Raw genomic sequence first — 27,400 nt, forward strand, 5'->3', positions numbered from 1 at the left:
CAGCATATTAAAAAGCAGGGACATTACTTTCTCAGCAAATGTCCGTCTAGTCAAGGCTATGGTTTTTCCAGTAGTCACGTATGGATGTGAGAATTGGACTATAAAAAAAGCTGAGCGCCGAAGAATTGATGCATTTGAACTGTGGTGTTGGAGAAGACTCTTGAGAGTCCTTTGGACTGCAAGGAGATCCAATCAGTCCATCCCAAAGGAGATCAGTCCTGGGTGTTCACTGGAGGGACTGATATTGAAGCTGAGACTCTAATGCTTTGTCCACGTCATGCGATGAGTCGACTCATTGAAAAAGACCCTGATGCTGGGAAAGATTCAGGGCAGGAGGAGAAGGGGACGACAGACGATGAGATGGTTGGATGGCATCACCAACTCAATGCAGATGAGTTTGAGTAAACTCCAGTAGTTGGTGATGAACAGGGAGGCCTGGTGTGCCTCAGTTCATGGGGTCACAAAGAGTCGGACACGACTGAGCGACTGAACTGAACTGAACTGATCAATGGTAACAAGCAAAATACTAAGCTTCCCCCAGTGTTTCTGAGTTATAAGCAAACAGGCTGATGGAAGTAAAAAACAGTTTTCCCCTTCTACGTGTTCAAAAGTGTCTATCATTTGGGGCTACCAAAGCTTTTTCAACATTTCTTTGATTTAGAAGGTTTTGAGTTATTCCTGAGATAGGTGTCGCTTATCGCCTCTGATGGATCACTTCTTTTATACATAGTGACCTTTGTCTTTTTGTGATCAAGGGCGGTAATGTAGCCATGTGATTTGATTAGAGAAGGGCTCTGGAGTCTGATGGGTCTTGATCAGCCCCATCACTTAGACAAGTTCCTTAACTTTACTCTATTTTCTCATCTGTAAAATAGCATGTTAATGGTACTTTCTTCATACGCTAGTCATTTTGTGATGACTGTGAAAGCTAACATTTGTTAAGTATTTAGAATGGCACCTAGCATATAGTAAGCCCTCAAAATTATCACTTTATTAACGGCTCTACAATTTTAAATTAAGGCAGTGAAACTCTCCGAAATATATGAGAGGTTTTTTTGTTTTTGTTTTTAACGATTAACTTAGAAGTTCACATCTTTTCTCCTTGAAATTTACACTAGTTCTTTAGGAGAAGTTTTCAAAATGACAATTAGACATAGTTTAAAACAAATACAAACAAAAACCCAAAGCTAAAAAAACAAAGAACTACTAGAAAAATATAAGGTATACAACTGCCCTTTCTGGGAACTTTTTGACAGAAATAACCTTTTGAGAAAACTTCCATTGAGGATGTTGTGGCAAGAAAGGTTTGCTGCTTCATCCATACCCAGGGTGAATGCGTGCGAGTTCAGCCAAAAGAGACTTCATGGAATTTCAAGATTCCAGTGACGACTACATTTTTAGATATATTTGAAACACTGAAAACTTGTGACTCTGTCAGCATTATTCTGTTTAGAATGATCCTTGTTGAAATGTCTCAAGTTCTTATTGGTTTAGTAGCAAGCCAAGCTGCGTGCTGATTCATCATGATAAGAAAGTTCCTTGAATTACTTTTAGCGGGAAAGGCATGAAGGGTAGCACTTCCTTTTATGTAGAGCCTTTGATTTTTTTTTTTTTTTTAATGACATTCCTCACTACCCGCAGCCCAAAAATATCACCTTTTCATCCTGAAAGAAAAGTAAAAGAATTTTGGGAATTCAAAAATACAAAATCACTGTGAAATCTATTTCCACTTGTAAAACAGAGGCTTCTTTTTAGACTGGTTTTTCACTTCCAACATAGCATCTGATTTTATAAGCAATCTTATGAAAGTAGTGGAGTACTTTCTAATGTCACTCAACATAGTAAAAGCCATCCATTAAGCATATACAGAGTTGGCTGTTGGTGGATAGTTTGGTGAAGATACAATTAACAGGTCTCAGAGAGTGGGACATATTCATGTCGTACTGAAGGGAGAGCCTGGGCTTGGATGTCAGATAAGTATGTAGTTCCAACCCTAGCCCACTACTTGTAAGCTTGATGATTGCCAGACAAGTTGGTTAGCCTCTCTGAGCTACAGATACCTCACCTATGAAGGGAAGTAATAGTGCCTTCACTTTCAGGGTAATTCTGAGTAAATTAAATCACAATGTCATTGGTTAAGGGTGTAGGTCGACATGAAATCCAGGGTCCGCTGCTTAATACTGTGTGATCTTGGGCAAGATATTCAGCCTGTTTGTGCCTCAGAATCCCATCTATAAACTGAGGATTATGGTGATACCTATCTCATAAGGACTGCTGATTATAAGAGATAATTTGTGGTGGTTACCAGAGGGGTGGAGGTGTGGGCGGGCAAAATGGGTGAAGGTGGGTAAAGGTACAAACTACCAGTTACAAAATAAATAAGTCCTGCGGATAATGTGTAGCATGTAACTGCAATTAACAATGAAAAAAAAGGTGAAAAAGTTAGTTGCTGTCATGTCTGACTCATTGTGACCACATGGACTGTAGCCTGCCAGGCTCCTCTGTCCATGGAATTCTCCAGGCAAGAATGTGGGAGTGAGTAAGGATTCCCTTCTCCATGGTGTCTTCCCAACCCAGGGATTGAACCTGGATCTGACACACTGCAGGCATATTCTTTATCATCTGAGCCACCAGGGAAGCCCATAGTTAAGAATACTGTATTGTATATTTGAAAGTTGCTAAGAGAGTAGATTTTTAAAGTTCTTATAGTAAGGAAAAAAATTTGTAACTATGTGTGATGATAGATGTTATAGCTGGGCTTAACTATGATGATCAATTTGCATATATTAATATCAAATTATTATATTGTACACCTGAAACTAATAGTAATATAATGTTATATGTCAATTATATCTCCATTTTTTTTTTTAAAAAAAGAGAGAATCTATGAAGATTCTTGGGACAACTCAGGGCCCAAAGTTTGTGCTCAGTTAATGTTAGGTATTATAATTTACATAAAATATTTATGACCATTCCTGGCTTTTAGTAGAAACTTAATACATCATCCCCTCACCCTATCTTTTCCTTAGATCTTATGAGATTGTGTGAATGACTGTTACAGCTTACATCCCCACCCATGTCATCTGTACTTGAACTGTAATCTAAACTTAGGGTCTTTGTATGGTCTCGAGAACAGATTATTCCACTAACTAAAGATATCAAAGACTCTCTCTGACTTCTAAAATGTCTCCTGAAGAACAATTTAAAATACATACTGGTTTTTTTTATATTTTTTAGTTCCAAGAAGAAAATTTTTCTTAATTTATTCCCTAAATGTGCATTTCTTTTCAACTTAGAGCTAATTGTGATCTGCATTTATATTCCATGAACAACTAATAATAGTTATCAGGAAGCTCAAGAAGTAGGGGCTATGAGGGCAGGATTCCTCCATGGTATATTGGAATGTTATTATTTTAAATATTATTATTACTATTACCAGGTAGAGGAAGAAGGGGCTTCCCTGATAGCTTAGACTGTAAAGAATCCACCTGGAATGTGGAAAGCCTGAGTTTGATCCCTGGGTTGGGAAGATCCCCTGGAGGAGGGCATGGCAACCCACTCCAGTACTCTTGCCTGAAGAACCCCTATGGACAGAGGAGCCTGGCGGGCTACAGTCCATGGGGTTGCAAAGAGCTGGACACAATTGAGTGACTGAGCACAGCACAGAGGAAGAAGTGTCGGCTGGAAAGTAGGTCCTTGTAATTACTTTTATTAGGGACCCTGAATGTACTTCATAAGTCATGAAGCACACAAAATTTAGATAAACACAGAATGAGGTGTAAACAGAGGTAAACATGAGGAACTTTACATTTAGAACCAAAAAAATGAAAATTTATGAAATTCTGTGTATCAATAACAACTATTTAAACTATAGGATCCTGTAGAAGTCTAACTTTTTATACTTAAGAAATACTTTATTAGCTGGCATAGCTCTGATGAAATCAGGAATCTGAGAAATATCTGACAGGATTTGATGTTTCTAAATTAAATTTCTCTTCATTCAGTTGCTTCTGAGTAGTAAGGTCTATGGGCTCTTCCCTGGTGGCTCAGATGGTAAAGCTTCTGCCTACAATGTGGGAGACCTGGGTTCGATCCCCAGGTTGGGACGATCTCCTGGATAAGGAAATGGCAACCCACTCCAGTATTCTTGCCTGGAAAAGCCTATGGACAGAGGAGCCTGGTGGGCTACCGTCCATGGGGTCACAAAGATTTGGACATGACTGAGTGACTTCACTCACTCACTCACTCAGTAAGGTCTATGATTTCCAAGTGCCAAATGGTAATTCAGTATAAAAATATACATACCATGGAAATATTTTTTTTTTTTTAATTTAAGAAACTGGCTGTACCTGATAACATCAAGGAAAAGATAATCTGATTTGGGGGCTTTTGGCTGTTATTGGCCTGGTGTCTCACAGGATGGTCTGTAATTTTTTTCCTTTTACTTTTCTAACTCAGACTAGACTCTTTTAGCAATTTTGCCTGGTGTCTGGGTCCTGTGGGAATTTACTAGCTTGTTTTCTGGCCTTTGGCCAATCTTGGTGGGAAGTCTACAGAAGAATTCAATTTTGCTTTTTCCCAGAATACTTGTTGACAAACTCAGTGGCACCGAAGTGTTACATGAGTCTTTATGTCCCCCAGAGTCCAGTGATAAGGGGACTTGAGACCAGCAAGGGTCAGTGCTTCTGGGAATATGATGTTGGCTCTCAGAATTTACATATTTTTCTCATGAACTTTTAACAATTTTTACAACAAACTCAACAACTCTGATTGTAAGAGGGAATGAGAACACAGCCCACTGCTTCCCTCTGGAAACATTTTAAGCATTTAGCTTTTTAGAAAACAATTACTTCTTTTTGATGACCATGACTTCAAATACCCTTCCTGCTCGGCCAGTGGTGACTCATAAAATAGCAATAGATTTCAGGAATTCACTCGTAGAATACGGGTGCTTGTAGGTTCTCGAATTTATAACTGGATTAAATGATACAAAGCAAAAAACTTTTGTTTGGAAGATTAAATCCAAACTCAGACACTAACAGCCGTGTGTCTTCTTGTGTTCTCAAGAAACTTCTGTGAAAGTGCTGCAGTCAGAGTGTATGATATGCCTGTCAGCGAAAAACGGCCTTCAAAGTTTTTTTAAGCTAGTAACTAAACAAAACAGTGGTCCTGCATACGTGAGTCCATTCCCTTTAAATACAGATCATTTGTTCTTAACATATCAGATGTGACTCTTGCTGCCAGGCTAGAATTCAGCTGTGTGATAATATTCAGTAGCCCTATGAAACCCACGTTCTGAAAGGAGTCAGCACTGTCCTGAAGAGTTAAAGAACCCTGGCTTAGTCTCAAGAACTATTGTAACTCAGAACAATTTTCCTATAGTTAAGATGAGTTGCTTCTTGTGAAGATTAAATGAGATACATGTTATCATTAAAAATCATACTAGAAATATTTTGAAGTACAAACTTTTACATGCTTCAAAATGACAGCCCCAATGTGTCTTATAAAACATATTCCTAAAAATATATGCTTTATACTATCAATGAATATTCAAAATGCAGAAACTGTGATTTTCTTCTCTCAAAGAAGAATGTGTTTATTATTGAAATATTAGAAATAAAACTGTGACTGTTCTAAGATCAAAGTGGCAATGGTTAGATCCCCAATCTTAAGTTCTGTGATTCAATCTGCCCTCCTATAGGACTGAGAGGAGTATGTGTACTTAAATTTACAAAGCGCCTTTCTTCATAGAATATCTGGTCTTGTGTGCTGTACTCAGTATGGTACAACATTCCAAGAAGGTTAGAGACATTATTAAGGGGACACTGGTGGAAAGAAATTTGCATAAGGTCTTGTAGGAAGTCAGTGACTATCGTTCCATTTTATTTTATATTCCAGTGCCTGTAAACCATATAATGTACATAAGGTGTCTAACATAACACAAGCACTCAGTAGATGAACGTTGCCATTGTGTTGGTGATGAAAACTTGACTTCATAGGTGTTCTGCATAGAAATTAAGCTAACAAAGGCCAAGCCTCCTCATACCCTCAAACCAGTCAACTAACCAACTGAAACATCTGCTACCAAGAAAAGCCAACAACACCCAGAATTCAAAGGGTGTCCAGTGGGAAGGAAGCTGATGTCATGAGTCCGAAGTCTCCCACCAGCTACACTGACATCATTTCCAGAACTCCAATCTGAGAGGTGACACACCCAGCTTATTCTGTTTGGGAGTTCCCAGGGGCTCCCTGGCTGAGGAAAAAAGACAAAGAAATCTCTTCTCCTCCAGGGAGTTGGCTTAGTCCTTCTCCCCTCCATGCCCTCATCTCTCAGGATGAAGTTAGATTCTGCTGTGGATACAATTCTGGAAGATTCTCTGCCTTTTCCATAATTTGGGACTGTATGGTTCCAGATGAGAGCTATGCTACCCTCCCAGTCGAAGTTGTGGATGCTTTGACTGCATACCTGCCATGCTTCTTAGAAGCTTTCTGGGAACCCCATGACAGTCCCAGCCATGTTCGCTGTGTCTTTAGTCATCAACTCCAAATAGTAGCTCTGCTCAGATGGCCACCTGTCCTACAGGAAACAGACCCCAAACACTCCTCATTCCTACATACCACAAACCACTGGACAACTGGGAATACTTGTGGGTCATTACCATTCGAGGATACTTTTGAACCAGAGGACTCAAATTGTCTACCTTGTGTTCCACTGTCTTCTCCCTAATTCATGCCGTTCTTTAAATGCTGTGTTAAGAATGCAAAGTTATAAAAATGATCTCTTTTCCTGCTTCACCTTAAGATGCCTTTTTTGGTTGTTCTATTAGAAAAGAATGCAAAACACACAGCATTCAACAGACTTCCTTTCCAGGGAACAAGTAGTACAAACAATAGTATTATATAATGGATAGACTGCTTTTTTCCTTTATCCCGTATGAATCTTCCTAATTGATTTCCCAAAAAGGGAAAAAAAAAAAGAGACCAAGCTACATCCTGTGGTTCTAACCTCTAGGTAAATTGCCATCAAAGCCAATAGAAGATTTTCCAGAGAAAAAGAATAAGCCCCATTGTTCTGTAGCTAACTTAATTCTCCTCTGTGTTATATCATAGAAATACCTATGGCTTGCAGTTTTGCAATGTACAGAGAAGTGGAAATGTTCACAAAAAAGAAACTCAGATATTTGGAGAGTGATATAAGTGAAATATCAGGAAAAATGACTTAGAACAGCTCATACAGGAATATTTTTTAAATACATTGAACAGATAAAGAAGATAGTAATATTTTAATAGGATAGTGAAAATATAGCAGATAGACAGTGACAGCAGAAAAAGAACAGGAATACAGATATTTTCAGAGGATTAACATGGTACCATGTACCCTCACACCAGGCAAACTTTTATGAGAAGTCTCTAGACATATCTCTTCTATTGAGAAGATGGTTTTCCTTGGAGTTGTCAAAAATGCTTTGTGGTTCTCTACATTAATTCATGTTGAATAGTTTCCATGGTTGGTCAGACTTGGACTTAAAATAGATATGAGAAAGGTCTTCAGGTTTACTGTCAGTAACATTATTGACTTCAGAGCCAGCTGGATGATGACATGGTGAGTGACCAATCCAAATTTACAAGGTAACCTTGCCTTAATCCTCCTGGTCCATCAAATATAGATAATAAAATGAAGGTGCAAGAATAGAATTGCCAGGAACAGTGGGAGAAACAGTGGTCAGAAAGAAAAAATAAACAGAAGAAAAAAATCCGTGAGGTCACTCAGAAATGATGCTAATAACTGTGTGTTCTCACCCTACAGCCTCCACACACATGGGGTTCCTTGTGCTTCAGTCAGCCCCCAGAGTCAGTAACCCTTTAGTAACCCAGAGTCGGTAATCTCCCAATCACATGGTTTCCAAAAGGAAAACAATGGTCACACTTGTGCCTTTATCTGAGGCTTACCCACCTTTTGATATGTTCCTCCTTTATAATGTACTCTACCGCTTGCCTCAGCTGAGGAAAACAAACTTATGCTTTCATGGGCAATTGGAGAGGTACTAACTGAGTTTCTTAAGTAATTGGGGAGGGAGGATGGGAATCAACCTCTAAGAATAATTATCCTTCTTGCCCAGCCAGTTTACCTTAAAGAAGTCTTTGAAACGAGCTAATATATATAAAACATCTGGCAAGAAGCCTGGTAGATAATAAGTACTCCGTAATTATTAATCCCCTTTCTTATCCACCTTGGTAAACTATGTACACTCCAACAATCCCCAAGTTCTCTGTGACATCAAACAGGTGGCTGAGGTTGACAGACCAGAGCTGATCCCTGTCCTCAATAAATTTCTTATCCCTTAATACTAGTAATAGAGATAAAGCACTACTTAGAAAGGAAACATCAGTCAATACATGTTATATTTTCACTATAATCGAACCTTTTCACTGTAGGAACACAGCTGTTCTGTCACATAAAGACTGTGTCCTAATGTTGATAACACTCATCACTGTCTTGTGGCTAAATGCATAAACCCTAAGTATCCTGCTTACTTAATACAATGGCCCATGTCTATTTGGGGGTGCTCCCAGATTTTTTTAAGTGTGCAAAGAAGATAAATATGTTTTAAGTCAATCTGAGTTAGATTTCTGACTCATTAAAAATATTCTGCTTCTTGGACCCAGATTGGGAGGTGACATCTGAAATTAAGTAAGTTGAGGACTTGCTAGGCATTCTCTGGGACTCAAGTTAACACCGCAAACAATTCGTTTCAAGCAAAGTGGACACTCAGCTTCGGCTAAAAGATTACTCTTCCACCACAGATGGTTTCCACACCTGAACTGTGACACCGCTCTTCTTTGCTGAGAACTTTGGCCTTGGTGCCACAAAGTAAGATGTTGAGGCTGATTCCTGCTTTGGAGAGGTGGGGATGGCCACGGGCACTGGGGAAGCACTGACCGGTGAGGTGGCCTCAGCAAAGAAGGAAGGTGGAGAGGTATAGGCTGGCACGGAGTACACAGAGGAGGCCTGCACATTAGTGGGCGAGCCAGCGTTCACTGGCCGAGGAGGAAGAGCTTGCTTCGCAGCTGGCACTGAACTGACCTTAACCGATGGCTTTGCGGGGAGGCCGTCCTTCGCATCTGGAGGTTGGAAAGTAAACAAGGACGCATTAAGCTGATAGGGCTGGTGCTTCATGACATCCAAAGCATTGAGGGGTTTCTTGCCCTTTTTCTTGCCTGTCTTGGAGGCCTGCAGGCCTGATGGCTGAGATTTGACAGCAGCCGGTGGGTAGGAGGGAGAGTGGATAGGATTGTAGGCCACAGGCGGAGGCGCTCGGACATTGGAGGAATACTTCCAACCGGCCGGGAGAGACGGGGTAGGAGAATGAGCCCGGGCAGCGCGGGCCTGCACGGTGTCCGAATCTACCACGTACTTCTCCATTCTGGACTGCCTCTTAGCAAAGAGCTGGGCTCCCTTCCCACTCATTCCTGGAAGCTCACTGGATGCTCCCACCGCACCAGCATGAGCAGTGTTCACTGTCGGTGTGGGAGCTGCTGGTTTGGGGGTATAGTTCCGGCTGGCTACCGCTGCCTGTGGGCCTTTGAAAGGACCAGCCAGGTTCAGAGCACTTGCAGGCCGGGCGGGAGCGTAAGAAGGCTGCGCGATTTTGATGGAGGAGACCACGGTGCCATGTGACGGGCTGGATGTGGGGAAGGCAGGAGGTTGCGCTGGAGCCGCTCCTGGCGACCAGACTGGAGAAACCGGAGTGACTGGTTGGGAGGATGAGGACTTGCCAGCAGGCTTTGGAGCGACAGGAGGCGGGGTCTTCTGTTTTGCAGAGGAGCCTTGCATGAAGTTACAAGCCTCTGCTCCTAAACTGAGGTAGTCTTCTTCAGGTCCGGAATCTGCTCCCGCTCCAGGGCCCTTTTTGCCCTCAGAATTTTGAAGAAGTGACAGGAGTTCAGGATTGGGGCTGACTTTGGGCTCTTTAAAAGTGAACATGGGTTTTGTCGTGCTTCTCCTTTTGGCCTCTTGCAATATCCCCGTTCTTTTTGCTGGCACCGCAATCCTTTCATCCCGGGAAGCTATTCGTTCAGATGAATCGTAAAAGGCCGGCTGGGACCATGGGGCAGGCTGGGGCCACGGAGGGGGCGGTGCTGGGCCAGCTGTTGGACTCGACACTGCTCTGGAGAAGGTTTCAGGTGGGGGTGTGACTGCAGAGTAAGGTGGAGGCGCAGGAAAGTCAGCGATGGGACTTGTCACGTTTCGGCTTGGAGAGAAGGGGGTTGCCGGCTGGTTCCCAGACCCCGGGAAGGGCTTGGCGGTTCTATTCACAGGGATCATCCTCTGAGCTTCTGCTGTCTCAGACACCCCAGTGAAGCCATTCTGTTGGGGTACATGGCTGAGACCGTGGCTCACTTCAATGTAGCTTTTGCTCACAGAGCTCTGCACTCTCACCGACTCTTCCTCCTTCCTTTGGTAAGACGTCACGGTTCTCAGGCCTGCTGTCTGGGCAGCGTCTGGCTCTCTGCTTGGCACTCCACCCGCCCTCTCCTCCTCTTTTTGGGCTGTGATCTGGTCCATTCTCTCCCTCCTCTTGGCAAACATGAGGGCCCCCTTGCCTGTGGTGTCTGGCAGCATCTCCATCTTGTCCCCTCTGTTCAGTTTCTTTTCAATGTCCACTAGACCAGAATCCCAGTCAAAGTTCACAACGTGTGTGTTGTCGTCAGTGTCAGACAACAATTCTTCATCCACCTCCGATTCGCTTGCACCCAGAAACGCTACTTCACATGGATCCTCTTTGTCGCCGTCTTCCTCCTCCTCCTCTGCCTCTCGCTCAAGTTCACCGGTCCCGTAGCTGACCAGCGTGTATTTCCTGGCCCTCCGACGACGCTTCTTAAACATCAACACCCCCTTGGAGTTGGGGTTGGGGGCATCTGTCAGAAGGAGGGCAATGCTTTTGCATTTAGATTTTGCTTCTTTCACCTGCTTTTCTGATAAGCTTTCACTCCTCCTGAGCCCTAGGGAAAATACAAAGATTACATTGAGTTGATGAGTTCAAGGAAGACTGCATAGCAACCCAGAAATCAACTCTCCTGGGGGAAAAGAAATACAGAAAAAGCATGTTTACGATTGACTAAATTGTGACGCAATCCAACTCATTTCTCTTTCTTCTTTCAAAATGTATACTTCTATATTGATATATATGATGATATAATATAGATATAACTTGCATATAAATGTCACTTCATTTTTTTCTACAAATACATTTTTATATTGATTAGAATATGTCTCATAATTTGTTTCTGTATAGCTCCTTAAACTTTAACAATAAACACTGGAAAATAAATGTCAGTTAATTGGATGTAATTAAAATTACAATGGAAATAAATTAAGGACATAATATTTTCCAAAAATAACTTAGGACATACCTTGCATTTTCATATTTTAAAGATAAAATGTTGATATAAAACATTTCCAAGCATTTTAAAAAGGAGGGAGGGAGAAATAAGAAAATATTGTTTACTTAAATCTTTTAATGTAATGAGTTTAAATATTTAGATTTTCTTTTTTTTTTAGTTTGCCATTCCCCCAAAGTCTTTGCATTCATAGCTACTAAATAAAAATAAAATTTAAAATGTAATGAATAATAATTGAAGGTACTGAATCAATAATTAACAATAATTCAGAGTATAAAGTTATTGTGACTATATCTAAGAAACTTTAGCTACAAAGTTGTCTAGATAAAATTGTTCATAAATGCATTGCTCTCTTGGAAATATAATTCTACTTTAGTTGCAGCAAGAATAAGTATAAATCTTGGGGAAATTTTAAATTATATTACTAGTAACCTTTACAGCTGTGGGTAGAAATGATACAGAAATCAAGTCATGTAAAATGAGAACCTGACAGTTTTAGAATAACAAAACTTTATATTTAAAATTTTAATATTAATATTGTTATAAAAAATAAATTGGTGGCAAGTTAACTTATAGCACTATCAATGATAAAAATAAGCATGATTCACAAATAATTTTTGAATTCCTCAAAAGAGTTAAGTAAAAATTTGACATTAAAAAAAAATTTTTTTTGATTGAAAATTACCTCTGTTTGTGACTGGGAAAAAAAATCAGACTTAATGGTTAATTAAAAAAGAATAAAATAGACTCAAAATAGTTTTATAACAAAATTACAGATATTCACTGGTAATCAAATTTTACTTAGAGAAAACAGTAAAAAGCATGGTCATCCCTAAATGTAATTCCTTTTTTGACTAGTGTTATACAACTTACTATTAAATTGACAGTCACAGTTGCACAGTTGTTGCTAACTTCACTGCCAACATGTAAAGTATGTGAGTGCTGCCTTAATACACTCGTTTAATATGCTATAAATGTGAAGATGCATACAGATGCTTAAAGTATAAGGAATGATTAATAGCACTTGTCAATTCAGCTACACATGGTTATGCTAAAAATATGCTTTAAAAAGAATAACAGTAGTTAGGAGAATTAATATACTACTTTGAACCAAGATTATTACTGTTGTGTATCACTCATACATTCAAGTGCCTTTGACAGTCAACCTTTACCTCCTCAAATGCCTAAATTAAATTCCAAATTTGTTTTTAAAAAGTTCATGAAAGAAAATTACAGAAATCATAAAACCCAACTGCCATTCCTATCTTCATTCGCCTTTCTGAATCACTCTCCTGGGTAAAATAAAACACCATAAAAGGCCTTGATTTTAAAATATATCTTGAGTTGGGAGACATTTAAATGACTTCACATGGCCTTGGGGATTGACTTCTGTGTCTAGAAGGTAGATGAGATGCTTTGCAGTCTAGTGAGGACTTAACAAAACGGAGAGGATCATGTAACTGCTCAGTATTCCACATGTCCTTGTCCATCAAACTCACTTCTGCAAGCATCATCATGCTGCACAATGATTTTTTTTCAAAACGAGGATCTGCTTTTAATATCAGTGGTTGAGCCTGTATTTTAAAGACACCTCTCCGCAGCAAACTCAACAGTTTTTGACATTTAAACTCAGCATCCACATGACTGCAAAGACTCTCAAATGCTATTTTAACATGGAATATGAGACAAATCACAAAAGGCACATTAACTTTAGTATTTTCTTTAACAGTCCCCATGTCTTTGGGAAGAAAAGAAAGTGCATTAAAAACATTCAAATCTACTACAAAGTTAAAACTTATTACTTCCAGTTCAGAAAATTGGTGTTTTCTACAATTTCATGTTTGTTATTTTGTGCATTAGTTAAAAAAAAAAAAAAAGCCAATGAAAGACATAAGAAAAACCTTTAAAAGAAAAAATCCAGGCAGGCGAACCAGCAGCAATGCGCCCTAAGCTCCCAAGCCCCTTCCAGCTGCCCAGCAGTGGCTCCCAGGGCAGGACTTACGTGCGTGGCGCGCTCTGTGCTTGTGAGGTCTGCTGTGATCCCTTTCTGAGCGTGGATCTTCTCCCTGCTCTGCGCCTTCTGATGAGACTGCAAAGGATACCAGAGAAGGAGGTGCTTCTGACTGCCCTCCTTCCACTGGAGAATCCACACACCCCTTTGCTGCCTGAAGCCTGCACCCTTCCGTCTTCTGCCTGTCAGAGCAGTCGAAGATCACCTCCACGCGGGGCAGCCCCGTGTCTGCCGCTTCATTTCCCTGGATCACTCTCAGCCCCTGGCCACTGGAGATCTGGATTGTCTTGCTGGACCTCAGAGGAGGGTCCTCTTTCTCAATAGTGGGGGCAGAATTTATGTGGACAATCCCGTCATGCTGTAAATTAGGCTCTGGGTCAGGAGACTTAGATTTTTCTGCTCCCAGGAGAGCCACTACAGCGGCATTCGTGCCCTTGTGTCTCTCTTGTGACAGGGACAGTTGCAGCTCAACCACAGTGCCTGGCCGCCCCGCTTCTGCCTTCTCACTTAAGATAATCTCCTCTGGTGAGCGTCCACTTTCAGAGTCAGACGTGTGAGGGGCCAGGCCTGTTTCTTCTTTTATGCTCCCAGAAAAACCAGCACCACTCGCTTGCTCCTCAGCTAGGGGAGCTCCACTCTTGACAGGGACAATGTAGAACTCTCTGTACTGGCTCTTTGTGGCTGGTCGAATCTGTAGGGTGGTACTTTCCACGTACCCTTCATGGGTGACGTTCTCCTGGTTTTTGTTTTCAGTTTCAGAGATCGAAGTTCCACTTATTCCACTGGATGGTCTGCACACAGGAAAATTAGTCCAGACAGTTAAATCAGAGTGTATTACACCTGCCAAAGAACTTCCTGACACTTGTATGATGTCTAATACACAATACAGTAAAAATATTTCCTCCTAAATGTCAACTGCAACATATTTGAAAACAGAACTTGGCAACATGTTTATATTATTCTTTAAAGATCTTCCAAATAAACTTGTCTGTAAAGCAAAGAAAAAATGCTCACAAAAGTTTATAAAACCAAAATCCATCCTAAATTCACTTTTTTTTCCTTTTTTTTTTTTTAAAGCATAGGTTATAGCTATATGGATGCCCTTCACCTATAATTATTGGGGTGTTTTCAAACAATCATGTTTGTTATAATATGACAAAGCATTGTAATGTCTCATTGACTGAGTTAGGTCTGCACATTATAAAGTTTTATAAACATATTCAGCAGCTTCAGAGCAATATTAGTATACAGATAACTCAAGTAATCCTTTTAGAGGCTGTACTTTCTTGAAAGGAATGAAATAGAAGCTGTTTTTTAAGCTCCAATGAGCATGTGTTTTGTAATAAGTGGACCCCAGCCCAGTACTCTTGTGCAAAAAGAAATCCTTTCCATGCTGCAATGAATCATTGAGTCATGGAGTATTTATAATCTGAAATGTCTCTCCTTCTCTATTTGAACTTGTCACTTGGAGCATTTTCCTTATAGGATCTCTGAAGTCAAACTGTTCCTTAATTGCTCAGATAAGGAGCCCTCAGCTGTTCACACAGTCTTTTTATTTTGACCTTAACTGTTCCCAGCTGGTTTTGCAAATTTGTGTTTGCAAGAAGCAAAGTCAGTTAAGGGTTAAATGACTTCTTGCATGAAACTCTAATTTAAACTCTAACTGCTTTTAGAAGAGAAGCATCATTCACAGAACAGCTGTAGGAGATGCTTTCATTTCTTACATTCGTAAATTTTTTAAAGAAGCAGTGGCATCTATCTCAGTCCCATTCTTTTTCCCTCAAAAGTACCCTAACTAATCCAGGATCATTTGTTGAAGGGAGTGAGCCCATACTTCTATTATATTCGAAGGAATTCACCTTAGAATTTATGTAGTAGTAAAATTTAGGCCAATATTCAAAATAATTACTCTTGACTTTGCTTTTCATTGAATTTAGCAAAACAAAAATAAAAAAGCACAAACTAACAATCAAATGAAATGCAGTTTTCTCTGTGCAAATAATCTGTAGAGCTTCCTGGTAATAGCAAAAAAAAAAAAAATTATAATATAGTATTTTTAAAACATGATGAAAGCAAATTAAATATTTCTTATATAGGAAGTGATGAATACACTCTATGCAACTGAAATTTAAGCGTTTCAAAAGGGCAGAGTTAATTTAGGAAAGTAAATCACTTTGAATTATATTAGCAATAAATTATGAAGCTGAGAAGAGAGTAGTGTGAATTCATTCCAGCTTTACAGACTGTAATACAGGCAAATGGGTCAGATAAATATTAACACTTATTGGTAGCCAAAATAAAATGGATAGATATACATGGATAAAAATCATAAAAGAATTAGAGGTTAAATAAAGCTTTATACCTTAAAATGCTCATTTCCATTCAGTGCACATAGGTACTTAATTCCAAAATTTATGTGTCATGATTATATGTGTGTGTGTATGTGTATATATATAAAACATTTAAATAAAATTTACCATAATAGAGACAATGTTGATAGTCTGACCCAGCTATCTCTGGGTAATAGCCCAGGAAAAGTAAATCACTTGTCCTCTAGGGACAGATGACAGTTACATGAAAGAGAAATATTTAATTCCAGGAAACAATGTTCAGATATCCAGATTTGTAGGGATGGTAGTGATGATGGTGATAATTACTTTGGGGATGATTCTAATTTGAGATTTCATTTAAAATCTCTGCAATTACTTATTTATTTTGTAAAAGTAAAAATACTTAAGATAAAATAATAATAATCAAGATTCCAGTTATTAAAAGTAGCAGAGAACTAGTCCATTTACTTTTAAAAGTAAATCTGTACCTAAGACTCAGCTTTAAATCACCAAAGACTTTCCCAATGACAGTCATCAAAACAAGCACTAGTAGGGGGCATTCCACTCTACAAGTGTGTTCAGAAGAGACTGGCCTCATTAAATCAGCAAAGACACTAACGGGGAATAAATTAGAAAAGGTTTTTCTCCTATTTTGGATGTGATTAAACCTTTACAAAGATGGAACTTCAAATACCTCAGAGATTTAAATGTAATAATGGCCAACACGGTGACTATGCTTGGCAAGGTTTCTATTAGATCCCTTGAAAAAGCAAATGGCAGCTTTATAAATAAGTAGAATCTCAGTGGTTTACACACTGGACTTGAGGGTAAACGTTTAGATGGGAGATTGTGAGAGAATGGTGAGATTTCTTTATTGTCACAAAATTTTGGCCAAAGTACGTTCGTGTTTGTATAGAAATGGAATCATATTGAATGATTACCAGAGGGGTGACGCTGTATGTGGCTTCCTAGATGAGTCAGTGGTAAAGAAAGTGAAAGTGAAAGTGTTAGTCTCTGTGTGTCAACTCTTTGCGACCCTATGGACTGTAGCCCGCCAGGCTCCTCTGTCCTTGGGATTTCCCAGGTAAGAACCCTAGAGTAGGCTGACATTCCCTTCACCAGGGGATCTTTCTGACCCAGGGATAGAACCCAGATTTCCTGCATTGCAGGTGAATTATTTACCATCTGAGCCAGCAGGAAAGCCCCTCAGTGGTAAAGAATTCACCTGCAATGTGGGAGACATGAGTTTTATCCCTGGCGTGGTAGAGTGACAGACAGACAGGAGCTCTGACTGTCTACATTGAAGAGCAAAGCCATTGCCAAACTGTGGCCCAGCAGGTCCAGCAGGGACAGCATTTCCCTGCCCTCTCATTTCCCTTGCTCTTTCTCTCTTGTTGGAGCTTCCTGTTGACCAAAGCCAAGCTTCCTAAGGAAGTAGTCTAAAATACCTAAGATTTTCAACAAAGTTCTTGAAACAAACTTTTCAAGTTAATTCTCAATTAACCAGAAAATTCAGCTGATTAGAATCACCATTTTCCAAACACTATGGTTTTTCTGTTTATACTAACATACAGAGCACCCTCATTTCCCCATAGAGAACAGTTTATATGACAGTAGGAGCTGTAATTGTTGCCATGTAGTTTCAAGAGAAAATAAATATTCCAACAAATCTTTTTACCTTTTGACGAGCATTTGGAGAGAGTCTGTTATGCTCTCCATGAGCTTGATGACTTCTGGGTAGGTGAGGTCTGCACAAGGGTTGCCATTGATAGAAACCACTTCATCCCCCTCACAGAGCCCAGACCCGGAGGCTTTGCTCTGGCTTCTGATCTGAGTGGAGTAAAAAAGAACGCAATAATTAGAATTATATAACTTGTAAAAAAAAAAAAACAGGCTACTGTCTTGGAGAAATTTTTACTTGAGAGTAGTAAATAGATCTGCAAACTAAAATCAGCCCTGAGTTTTAATTCACCTGTTAACCTATAAGACAATCTGAAACACTTCTCACCCCTGTTACAATTTATTACATACCATACTGTCAAACATTCAATTCATAGCTTTCTAGGTAAATAGACAAAAAAGAAAGTAAATCTACAGTGAAGGAACGAGAATAATCAAATAAAGAATAGTGAAGAATGGCGAAGACAGATGTTTAACTTAGTTATACATTAAAAACAAATATTTCATACTGTGAAGCTTGATCTAATCAGAACATGCCTTCTCTCATTAAAATAAATTTTAAGAGCCTTCTCATTGACAGTGTGGGTGGAACACCAAGACGTATGGCAGGGCAATGAGTTTAAGGAGAGAGCTATACAGCTCAATAAACTGATGAAAGCCCTTTCAGTAAAATGGGGGATATTAGGCAGCAAGATGTTAAGAATTATGTCAAAGGGAAAAATCCTTCATTGAAATCAGTTATTCAAGACTTGATAATAAGCAAACTTTAGCATAAAAGGAAGAAAAAAAAGATTATTTTGCAAAAAATAAAAACAGCCCTACTTAAGGACTGCATCATATTCTAGCACAGATTCAGTGGAACAAGAACCGACTAAAAACCTAGAAGAGAACTTTCAGATGCTGGAAGAAGAGAAATTCAGAGAAGTAGAATAGCAGCAGAGAGTCCCACCAGTCCTTAGTGAGGAATAGTAACAGTTCTCCCTGAAGGTTAACATTCTGTGTAATTATGATTATGGTAAAATGTTGTGCTAGTCATTCTCCCTCAGCCCATCCTCTACCCTCTCTGGCTCTGCTTTCTGGCCTCTAGAGACTGCAGTGGCCAAGTTCCCTTGCATGCTAACTCCTGGTTGGCGCTGGTCAACAGGAAGCTCCAACAAGAGAGAAAGAGCAAGGGAAATGAGAGGGCAGGGAAATGCTGTCCCTGCTGGACCTGCTGGGCCACGGTTTGGCAATGGCTTTGCTCCTCGATGTAGACAGTCAGAGCTCCTGTCTGTCTGTCACTCTACCAACTCTTGTTGTGTTCCAATAACACACACCACCTCCTTGCCTCTTCAGACCTAAGGGTAATAATAGCTTCCTGCTCTTGACCTCTGGGTGCTTCATTTTCATTCGTTGGCTTCCACGAGCCTGTACTATATTATCTTTAATTACTCCTTTGAATATACCACCTATTTTCTGCTGGGACCCTAAATGATACTAATATGTTTAATTTCATTTTACAATGTGAATTTAATGGTTTTTTAATGAATCATGTATCATGATCACACAATCTCAAAGTTAGGAATACTTTAAGATCATCTTCTATCTATTTTCCACCAAAGGGATCCCTGTTTGACTATTATACTCAAGATTATGAGTCCAAAGAGCTCAGAACCAGGTGAGCAGCACTTCTTAGAGTGTTTTCATAGCCAGGCTCACTTCTGATTAATGTATTTCAGTTTATCTCTAACAGTTGCCCACTAATTCTTGCTAAGGTCTTAAATGATAATTAATTTGCTGACTGATATAGCTTTAAAGTTTATATTCCCATGTGCATTCACATTTTACATGATTCTCTTGGAGGAAGAAGCATATCTTTAAGTGCCAGAACAATGATGCTAATGAAATTTGAAGTGTTTCAGTTAGTTTTGTTCTGGGTGGGTCTATTCTTTTATTGTCATAAATTATGAGAAGGCCTTTCCCTTTTCTGAAAAAAATCAATCTCATTCCTTCTTTTTTGAAAGCACACAACAATTTATTGCAAAAATTAAATGAATTCAATATTTCCAAGGCTTTAAAGATGCAGCCAAAACAATGAGAAAAAGAATAGTTACCCAGTTTTGAAAAATATCTGTTTATTGACTGCCAGTTATATTTATTTTGTTGTCTTGTGTGAAATTATTATAATGGAGAATCATGAAAGACTTGTTAATAAGTCAAAGACAAAACAATACTCAACAATGAACATATAAGTTAGGGATATTTCATTCATTTAAATTAAATTTTTTAAAGATAATAAAATAGATTAAAAATAGATAACAAAAAAGATAAAACATGTTTTTGAAGCATAAAATCATTCATTCAGTGGAGTCAGATGTACTAGTATATGAACAGAAAGTTCATCCTTTTGAAGACCAAAGAGGTTTTATGTTGATAAAACAGATGTGTCATTATATCCCGTATCCCCTTCCCCGAGGTCAATCTTGAAGCTGATGTTCCATTTATCAGCAATAAGTTATAAGAGTTTTAGGCAGCTTCATGGGTTTGCAGAGTAAGATGAAAAATTGGTTCTTGGAAGATAAACAAATCCTTAACTTAACAGAGCTGTCTATCATCCAAACATGTGTTGCTTGATGGGAAAAGTGCAATTCATCATTGAGCTTGTCAAGTGGAGCTTTCAGTGGAATCCAAATAAGCAAAAGCACCATGGTAGGAGCCATTAGCATTCCTTCAGAGCGTACATTCTGAGGTCCACATTTGGAATCAACTGCTGTGATTGTGCTTAGTTGACCTTTTACAATTGTCTGAACGGCAGGAAATATTTTTCCCTCATGAGCCATGTTAAATATGGTGATATTTTCCTTGCCACAAGGGCTTTTCTAAAGGACTACTCTTTCTCTATTTTTGATGGGGCTAAACTAAACAAAGGTTATCTGCCAGAGTCATCTGTGCCCAGACACATCCCTTGCAATCACCAGCTTAACCAATATGATTCTGTTCATAGGTGTATTATGAAGAAGAAACATTTATTAGTGTATAAAAGATCTTCACCTTCTGTATACAATTATGCATTTTTCTAATTTGTATAATTGTGCATTATTATGAATCTGAGAAAAAATGTATCCCCTGAGAATATTCTTACTTGTTAAAATGAAATACTTTGTCAGTAAAAAGAGTAAGTTTGGACAGAAAAACCGTTGACATTTACAATGCTGAATCTCTATAAATGAACTTATCAACCAGTCCTCTCCTCAGGCCATTAGGCCTAGATTAATAAAATATGTGTCCTAGTGGAAGTGAACACCAGCTCTGATGAAAGAAGGTATAGGTTTCAAACGTGTGGCCCCAGTGCTTACTAGCCCTATGAACTTAGTCAGATGAGTTGCATTACCTTCTTAAGCTCTAGTTTGCCAAAATGTAAAATAAAACTAATAAATCTGATCTCTCTTGAGGGTTAATAAGGATTAGAAATAATATATGTTAAGTTCCATGATGTACATACACCTCACAGAGGTGCTTAAGAAGGGATTACTGAATAAGAATGCATTGACTTCCTATACACACACATACACACACACACAGAAAGAACATGCCAATAGAATTTGTCTATAAGATGTTTGAAAATATCTAGATTTATTTTGTTTTCATACATATACTTGGTGTTAGCTCATCATAATCTAAGATAAATAATTTTTCATCTGTCTTTTCCTCTGTAAGTACATATTTCATAACTGAATTGTGGATGAACACCAACCTATTTATTATCTCCCAGCAGAAGTAATAATATAAATATGTGAATATTAGTGGCTTTTTAAAATTGAGCACTTACTATACTAAGTCCTTTACTTCCTTAAATCATTTATCTCCAGAAAACTTTGATGAGAAGTATAAATGTACTTCTACTTGTATATGTTCAGATGGCCTGTCATTACCCTCATTTTTATGGAGAGGAAACCAGAGACTTAGAAAAGTGAGGTACTTTGCCTAAAATTATGCAGCTAGGACCAGAAATTGAACACGGGAATTCTGACTTCAGAGCTTGTGTTTCTAATCACAGGGATTCCCTGGTAGCTCACTTGGTAAAGAATCTGCCTGCAGTGCAGGAGACCTGGGTTTGATCCCTGGTCAGGAAGATCCCCTGGAGAAGGAAATGCAACCCACTCCAGTATCCTTGCCTGGAAAATCCTAGGGAAAGAAGAGCCTGGTGGGCTTTTGTCCATGGGGTCGCAAGAGCTGGACACAACTTAGCAACTAAACCACCACATAAGTTGCCTTCCTCATCAATAGTCTAACTTCTATACCATGAACCCTAGAATGAAGAGAGAGAGAAGTGTAAAAACAACTGACATACATGCATACAGTCAGGGAGGAAATGGAAAAGACTAGAGAAAGAGAAACACTTGCCTGGTCAGTCTATAAACCAGTGTTGAGAAAGACAGATTTTGTTTATTTTGTTTTCCTTTTTCCTCTTTTAAGAGCTTTATATATATTAATCTTTAAAGATTTTTCAATCTTTAATTTTTAAATAGTTGATATTATGACTATTTGTAAAATAATATGTTACAGATTCAAAATTGAGTAAAACTGTCTTTTACAAACTGTGATTTGTACAACATACTTATGTGAGCATGTGATATAATTCCCTTTCTTTGAAAACATTCCCTTAGAGACCTCATTCCACACCTAATACATTAATCAGATGAGTGAGCTTCTGTCCATAAATACTATTTTCCCCTTCAGTGTCTCTCAATTTAATCAGATACATAACTAAGAGAAATACTGGTAATGTAAATATTAAAAAAAAATACTATGTTCTATTGCCTACAACCTCTTGACCCACATCAGGTAAGATTTATTTTACTGACACCAAGCGGAAACGTAAAGTTAAGGCTTCTATGAGAAATATAACATTATTTCACTTTGTAAATAAAATCTGAGAAGAGTATCAGCTTTTACTTTTATGATAAATAATTCCCTGGTAAAATTTTAAGAAGCTCCTTTTCTATTAACTTACTATTGCTTGATTTCCACATCTTCTAGAGCTGACTAGAAAGCAAGTACAAGATTTGAGTTCTCATAGAACCTTGGACTTAAACTATTCTGTATATTGTATGTGACATATCAGTTGCATCAGATTCGTGTTAGCAAAACTCATTCTTTACTCATGGGCTGTATTTGCACATACAGTTCATTGACGAGTCCACTTGAAAGATGTCAGAGTAAGTGGGAGAACCAAGACAATCTCCTCCTTAAATTCCACTACTATATGTATTAAAATACATGAAAAGGAAAGAGAAAATTAGTGTAAATAAGCCTATCCCATGCAAGGCTATTCTTAATCCATAAAATAAAGTCTTGGGGCCTAAGGATAACCAAGACAGGATGAGAGACATGATCTCAGACAAGTAAAAACATTTTGAGGGAATTTGGAAAGTAGGCTATGATCTAGTAGCTCCTTCTGAAGCCCCAGCCCGTCTTCAATTTTCCACTTCAGGCTTTTGGCAAAACTTACCTCATACTTCTGAGACAAAATTTAATAAGCATTCCCTCACCCCAAGTGGCTCTTAAACTGAAGACTTAGGTAACCCCGTATTCAACAGCTGTCCAGAAAAATGGGCAGAATGGTCAGTGGAAGGTGCAGCAATGATGTATAGTTAAGTTTTTCAAAGTAAGCAAATAATCCTACTTTTAATGGGTTTCCTATCCAGATTCCAAAATCCAACCTCAGCCCCTACTGAAGGGTTTTCTAGTGCCAAAAGCGAGTACACAAGTTGTTGGGAAGTCATGTTTACGGTGGCACAATATTTTTGGAAATCAATAGGAATATAACAATTTCAGGATGACAAGGCAAAAGAAAACAATAAGGACCAGCACACCATGTAATAAAAATAATAATAACCCAAGAAAAATATTAATAGTAGGAAGTAAAAAATCTTGGAATTTAGTGCAGAAATGCAAACAGTGAAATGGAAAAAAAGGTTGAGCAAATATCTGCTGCTGCTGAGTCGCTTCAGTCGTGTCTGACTCCGTGTGACCCCATAGATGGCAGCCCACCAGGCTCCCCCATCCCTGGGATTCTCCAGGCAAGTATACTGGAGTGGGTTGCCATTTCCTTCTCCAATGCATGAAAGGGAAAAGTGAAAAGTGAAGTCGCTCAGTCATATCCGAATCTTAGCGACCCCATGGACTGCAGCCCACCAGGCTCCTCCGTCCATGAGATTTTCCAGTCAAGAGTACTGGAGTGGGTTGCCATTGCCTTCTCCAGAGGAAATATCTCTAGACTGGGATAAATAAATAAGAAATAGAACTAGTAACTGAGTAAATCAAAAGTCAGTAGAAAAGACTGGCAAACAGTTAAATGGATTGCTTGACTTTTGTCTCAAGCCCCTTGGAAAGTGTCTTGTGTGCAGCAGAGGCAAAGGAGATAAAATAATATTTCCCAGACTTTCCTTCAGCTTAGGTTCTAGGTGTGATTTAATTTCAACAAGAAGGTGTACCTGTAAGAAATTTGCACTTGAAACTGAATTAAGCAAAGAGAGGAATTAGACTGTAAGGCATCCATCTTGCTGCTGCAGATCTGGTAGAGAAGATTGATACTCTGGATACAGCAGTTCTACTGGCAGCGTCTTAATCCCAGATCACAGCTAAGGTATGTAACCCTAGACCCAGAGCTGGGCCAGCCCAAAAGCTTCGACTCCTTAATTTCCTGATTGTGGCAAATGTTGCCAATCCCTTGGATAGCCAGTTCTGCAGTGCTTGTCTGAAACCTTTTCTGGAGGCCCTGTCTTTCCAGAGCTTTCAACAATTCTATAAGCACTTACATTCCTTTTCTCCCTAAAATAACTAGAGAGGCATCTATTTCCTGCAAATGAACTGTGAGCTGATACAGAAAGACAGAATTCAGGGCAAACACAGAAGGTAAAAAAAAGACAAGAGGTAAAAGGGCAACTGTTTCTCAGATACAGAAAAGGAAAAAAAGATGGACACAAATGCTGGTATTTCAAGACAGACAGGAGAGTAAGTGCAGGAACTTACACTAGATAAATTGTTTGGGGTCACCATCTGCCAAGAATAAAGGAGGAAAAACAGGGGGATTAAAACTTGAGGACAAGGAAGGAAGTTTCAGAAAGGCCACTGTAGAGTATTTACTAGGAACTTAATATGAGTTTGTGAAGAACTTAGAAGGAATAAAGTGAGATGATTATCAGTATCTACTGTTGTCCAGACAAATGTTCTAAAAGAAGAATAGATAATTCCTAAAATTAAGCAAGGCTTTTCTCCATTAAAGCATTGATAAGTATGTGAAGAACTTAATAAGAAACTAAATTACACGAATTGTCTAGTGAAAAGAATTCTTCAACTATATACACAAGGCAGGTCATGGGTGCAAAATACAAGTAGACACTAGGAATCCACACTCAATAATCTGTTCTCAAACAGATGAAGATTAGGAACTTTTCTGTTCTGCCAAGTAAATATATGTCCAGCTACTTGGCAAAAAGTTTTCCTTTTGGATGACTGTCTTTATCCTTAGGGACCAAGTCACCATAAAAGTAAAAAGTATTCCTGGTAGCAACTTTGGAAAAATTCCTGAAGTAAATAACTCTCTTTGACAGGAATGAGGGCCTTAATCCATGGGGGCTGCATACTTAAGAATCTGCATACCAATGGGATTTCACAGGCAGAAATGATGCCACAGTGTAAGGGCTATGAGCTGTTATAAAGCAGCCACCATGCTAGAAAACCAACAAGTACAAATATGGAATGGTATTCTCTGCTCTTCTTTCCTTCCAAAGAATGTAAACATCCCAGCTCTTTCAGAAAAACCCTGATGGGCCAGAGCCTTATGTAGGACATGTCCCTGTCTACGCGTTTGTTGGATTAAATTCTGAAAGATTGCACAAAGGCTTTGAACTGTATGCACATTCTTTTTATAAATATTTACACAGAATTAAAAAAATTTTTTTTCAAGACCTCATTTAAAAAAAGCACATGTAAAACCTAAAAGATTAGATAAATAAGTAGTATAATTAGGAAGACTCAGAAAAGAATAAAGCTAGAACTCACTATTTGGGTTTCTCAGGTCTCTGTTTTATTTATTAACTGTATACCCAACTATTAACTAAATGTTTATTATGCTGTAATACTTCATCTATTGAGAATTTAGCTATCTAAAAAACCTGTAAGTATACTCAACAGTATTTTGAGGGGTTAAAATACAGTTAAAAATACAGTTACCTAAAACTTCTGTACCTCACTCTAAGTATCTGGGATCTTTTTTCAGTCTATTTGCTCAATTTTATACAATTCTAATAAGCTTTTTTGTTTGGTTTACAGAAAATTAGAAATGGAGAGGCAAGCATGAACTTTGTTAAAGATGTCACAGTTAATACAACACCAGAGCAAGAAAGTAAAAGCCAACATTTAAAAACACATGAAAATCTTAAAAAAAAACAAAAACTTCAGAATACATTTAATTAAAGTATAAAAAACTTCCACATGCTCAATGAGACAGTGCCTCTATGTATTAGAGTAAAATAATAGGAATTAATAATAATGATCACAAGTCATTTAAAATATTTAAATCATTGCGGTAGGTTGATTAATGTAGAAAAACATATGACATCTTTTAGAAAGAATATCATTCCAAACAAATAAAACAGAAGTTTTTCTATTTAAAGGTAGAACAAGGCCTAAAGCATTGCTATATTAATAAGAGAACTGGATTAGAATTCATAATCTGAGGTCCTAAATACTTTGCCTGTATTGCTGTTTTTACTGAAATTATTTAATTTCAGATGTGAATATGTCTCATGTACCCTGAAAAATGTATCTGTTTTTCCATAGCTCTAGATATCCTGATACAGGGGGCCCAGGAATGTTAATCAAGGACTATGCCTTTCATAGAAGGGCCAACTGGAATGATATCCTCCGAAGTTTTAGTTAACTGGAAGTTCATGTAATCAATCATTAGTATATAAAAGTGTGTGACCTAAGGCAGCAGTTCTCAACCATTTTAGCCTAAAGACTTATTTACACTCTCAAAAATAATTGAGGACCTAAAAAAATATTTTGTCCTTGTGAGTTCTATCTATTGGTATTTACCATGTTAGAAATAAAAGATCTATAATTGGATTATTAATTTTAAAATTCAGTAATTTTAGAGGGCCAAAAAGTTCATTTTTATGGGAAACCCAAACAAACTTTTTGTCAACCCAATAGTATGTTAACACAAATGTTTTATGAAAAATAACCATGTTTTCTGACACTAAGATAATTTGATGAACACAGTGATATGGTTTTTGCATTTCTGTTAAATTGCTTTAATGTCTGAGCTTGACACAAGACAGCTGGATTCTCTTATGTGCTTTTGCATTCATGCTGTTGTGTTACACTGTGTTAACTGAAGTGTATGAAGATCTAGCTTCACACAGATACATAGTTAGAAAGGAGCAGGAACTGAACAGATAACTTTGGATACTCCCAAGTATCCATGGATACTCCATGACACTACATCAAACTCAGTAAGTGACAGTTTCTCAAGCTGCAATGTAGAATCTGAAATCATAGCCATGAACTTTTCATGCTTCCTTATATTAAAATCCCCCAGTCTCTTTTGCACTTTGGATAGATCTTCGACCTATGCGTGATTCTGTCACATTATACACTAGTCATTTAGAAAATATTGGTTCAGTGAATTGTGCAGATCTTCTAAATGTTGATACATTTAATCCTGTGCACGTGTGTGTTAGTTGCTAGTCATGTCCACCTCTCTGCAACCCCGTGTAGTGTACGATATACAAAATCACGCTCCTTAATATCACCAACGACCTCATCAGAGAAATGTTAAGTACTGTTGTAGTTGTTTAGTCACTAAATCATGTCCCACTCTTTTTGGTATCTTTAAGTTTTGGGAAGTTGTCAGATTCATGGTGGCAGGTGCAACTTTCTGATTTTCCCTTGAAAATACACAAATACTGTCAGTTGTTTTTCTTGA

General features: G+C 38.4%; 1 protein-coding gene across 3 annotated transcripts in view; it reads right to left on the reverse strand.

Annotated features, from left to right (window-relative positions):
- The window catches only part of SYNPO2 (synaptopodin 2), a 206,697-nt gene that overhangs the window by 23,801 nt on the left and 155,496 nt on the right, over positions 1-27,400 (reverse strand). For 2 of the 3 annotated variants that reach the window (XM_040237391.1, XM_040237389.1), the window contains exons 2-4: positions 17,423-17,574; positions 13,406-14,205; positions 8,819-11,004 (exon numbers count right to left, since the gene is read on the reverse strand). In XM_040237391.1, coding sequence (XP_040093325.1) covers positions 8,819-11,004; positions 13,406-14,205; positions 17,423-17,574 — 3,138 coding nt within the window. Of the gene's footprint in view, positions 1-964; positions 1,665-8,818; positions 11,005-13,405; positions 14,206-17,422; positions 17,575-27,400 lie in introns of those variants that run through there. The other variant, XM_040237392.1, reaches the window with a different exon arrangement.

This window comes from Oryx dammah, unplaced genomic scaffold (assembly GCF_014754425.2).
Source record: "Oryx dammah isolate SB20612 unplaced genomic scaffold, SCBI_Odam_1.1 HiC_scaffold_3, whole genome shotgun sequence".
Lineage (NCBI taxonomy): Eukaryota > Metazoa > Chordata > Mammalia > Artiodactyla > Bovidae > Oryx > Oryx dammah.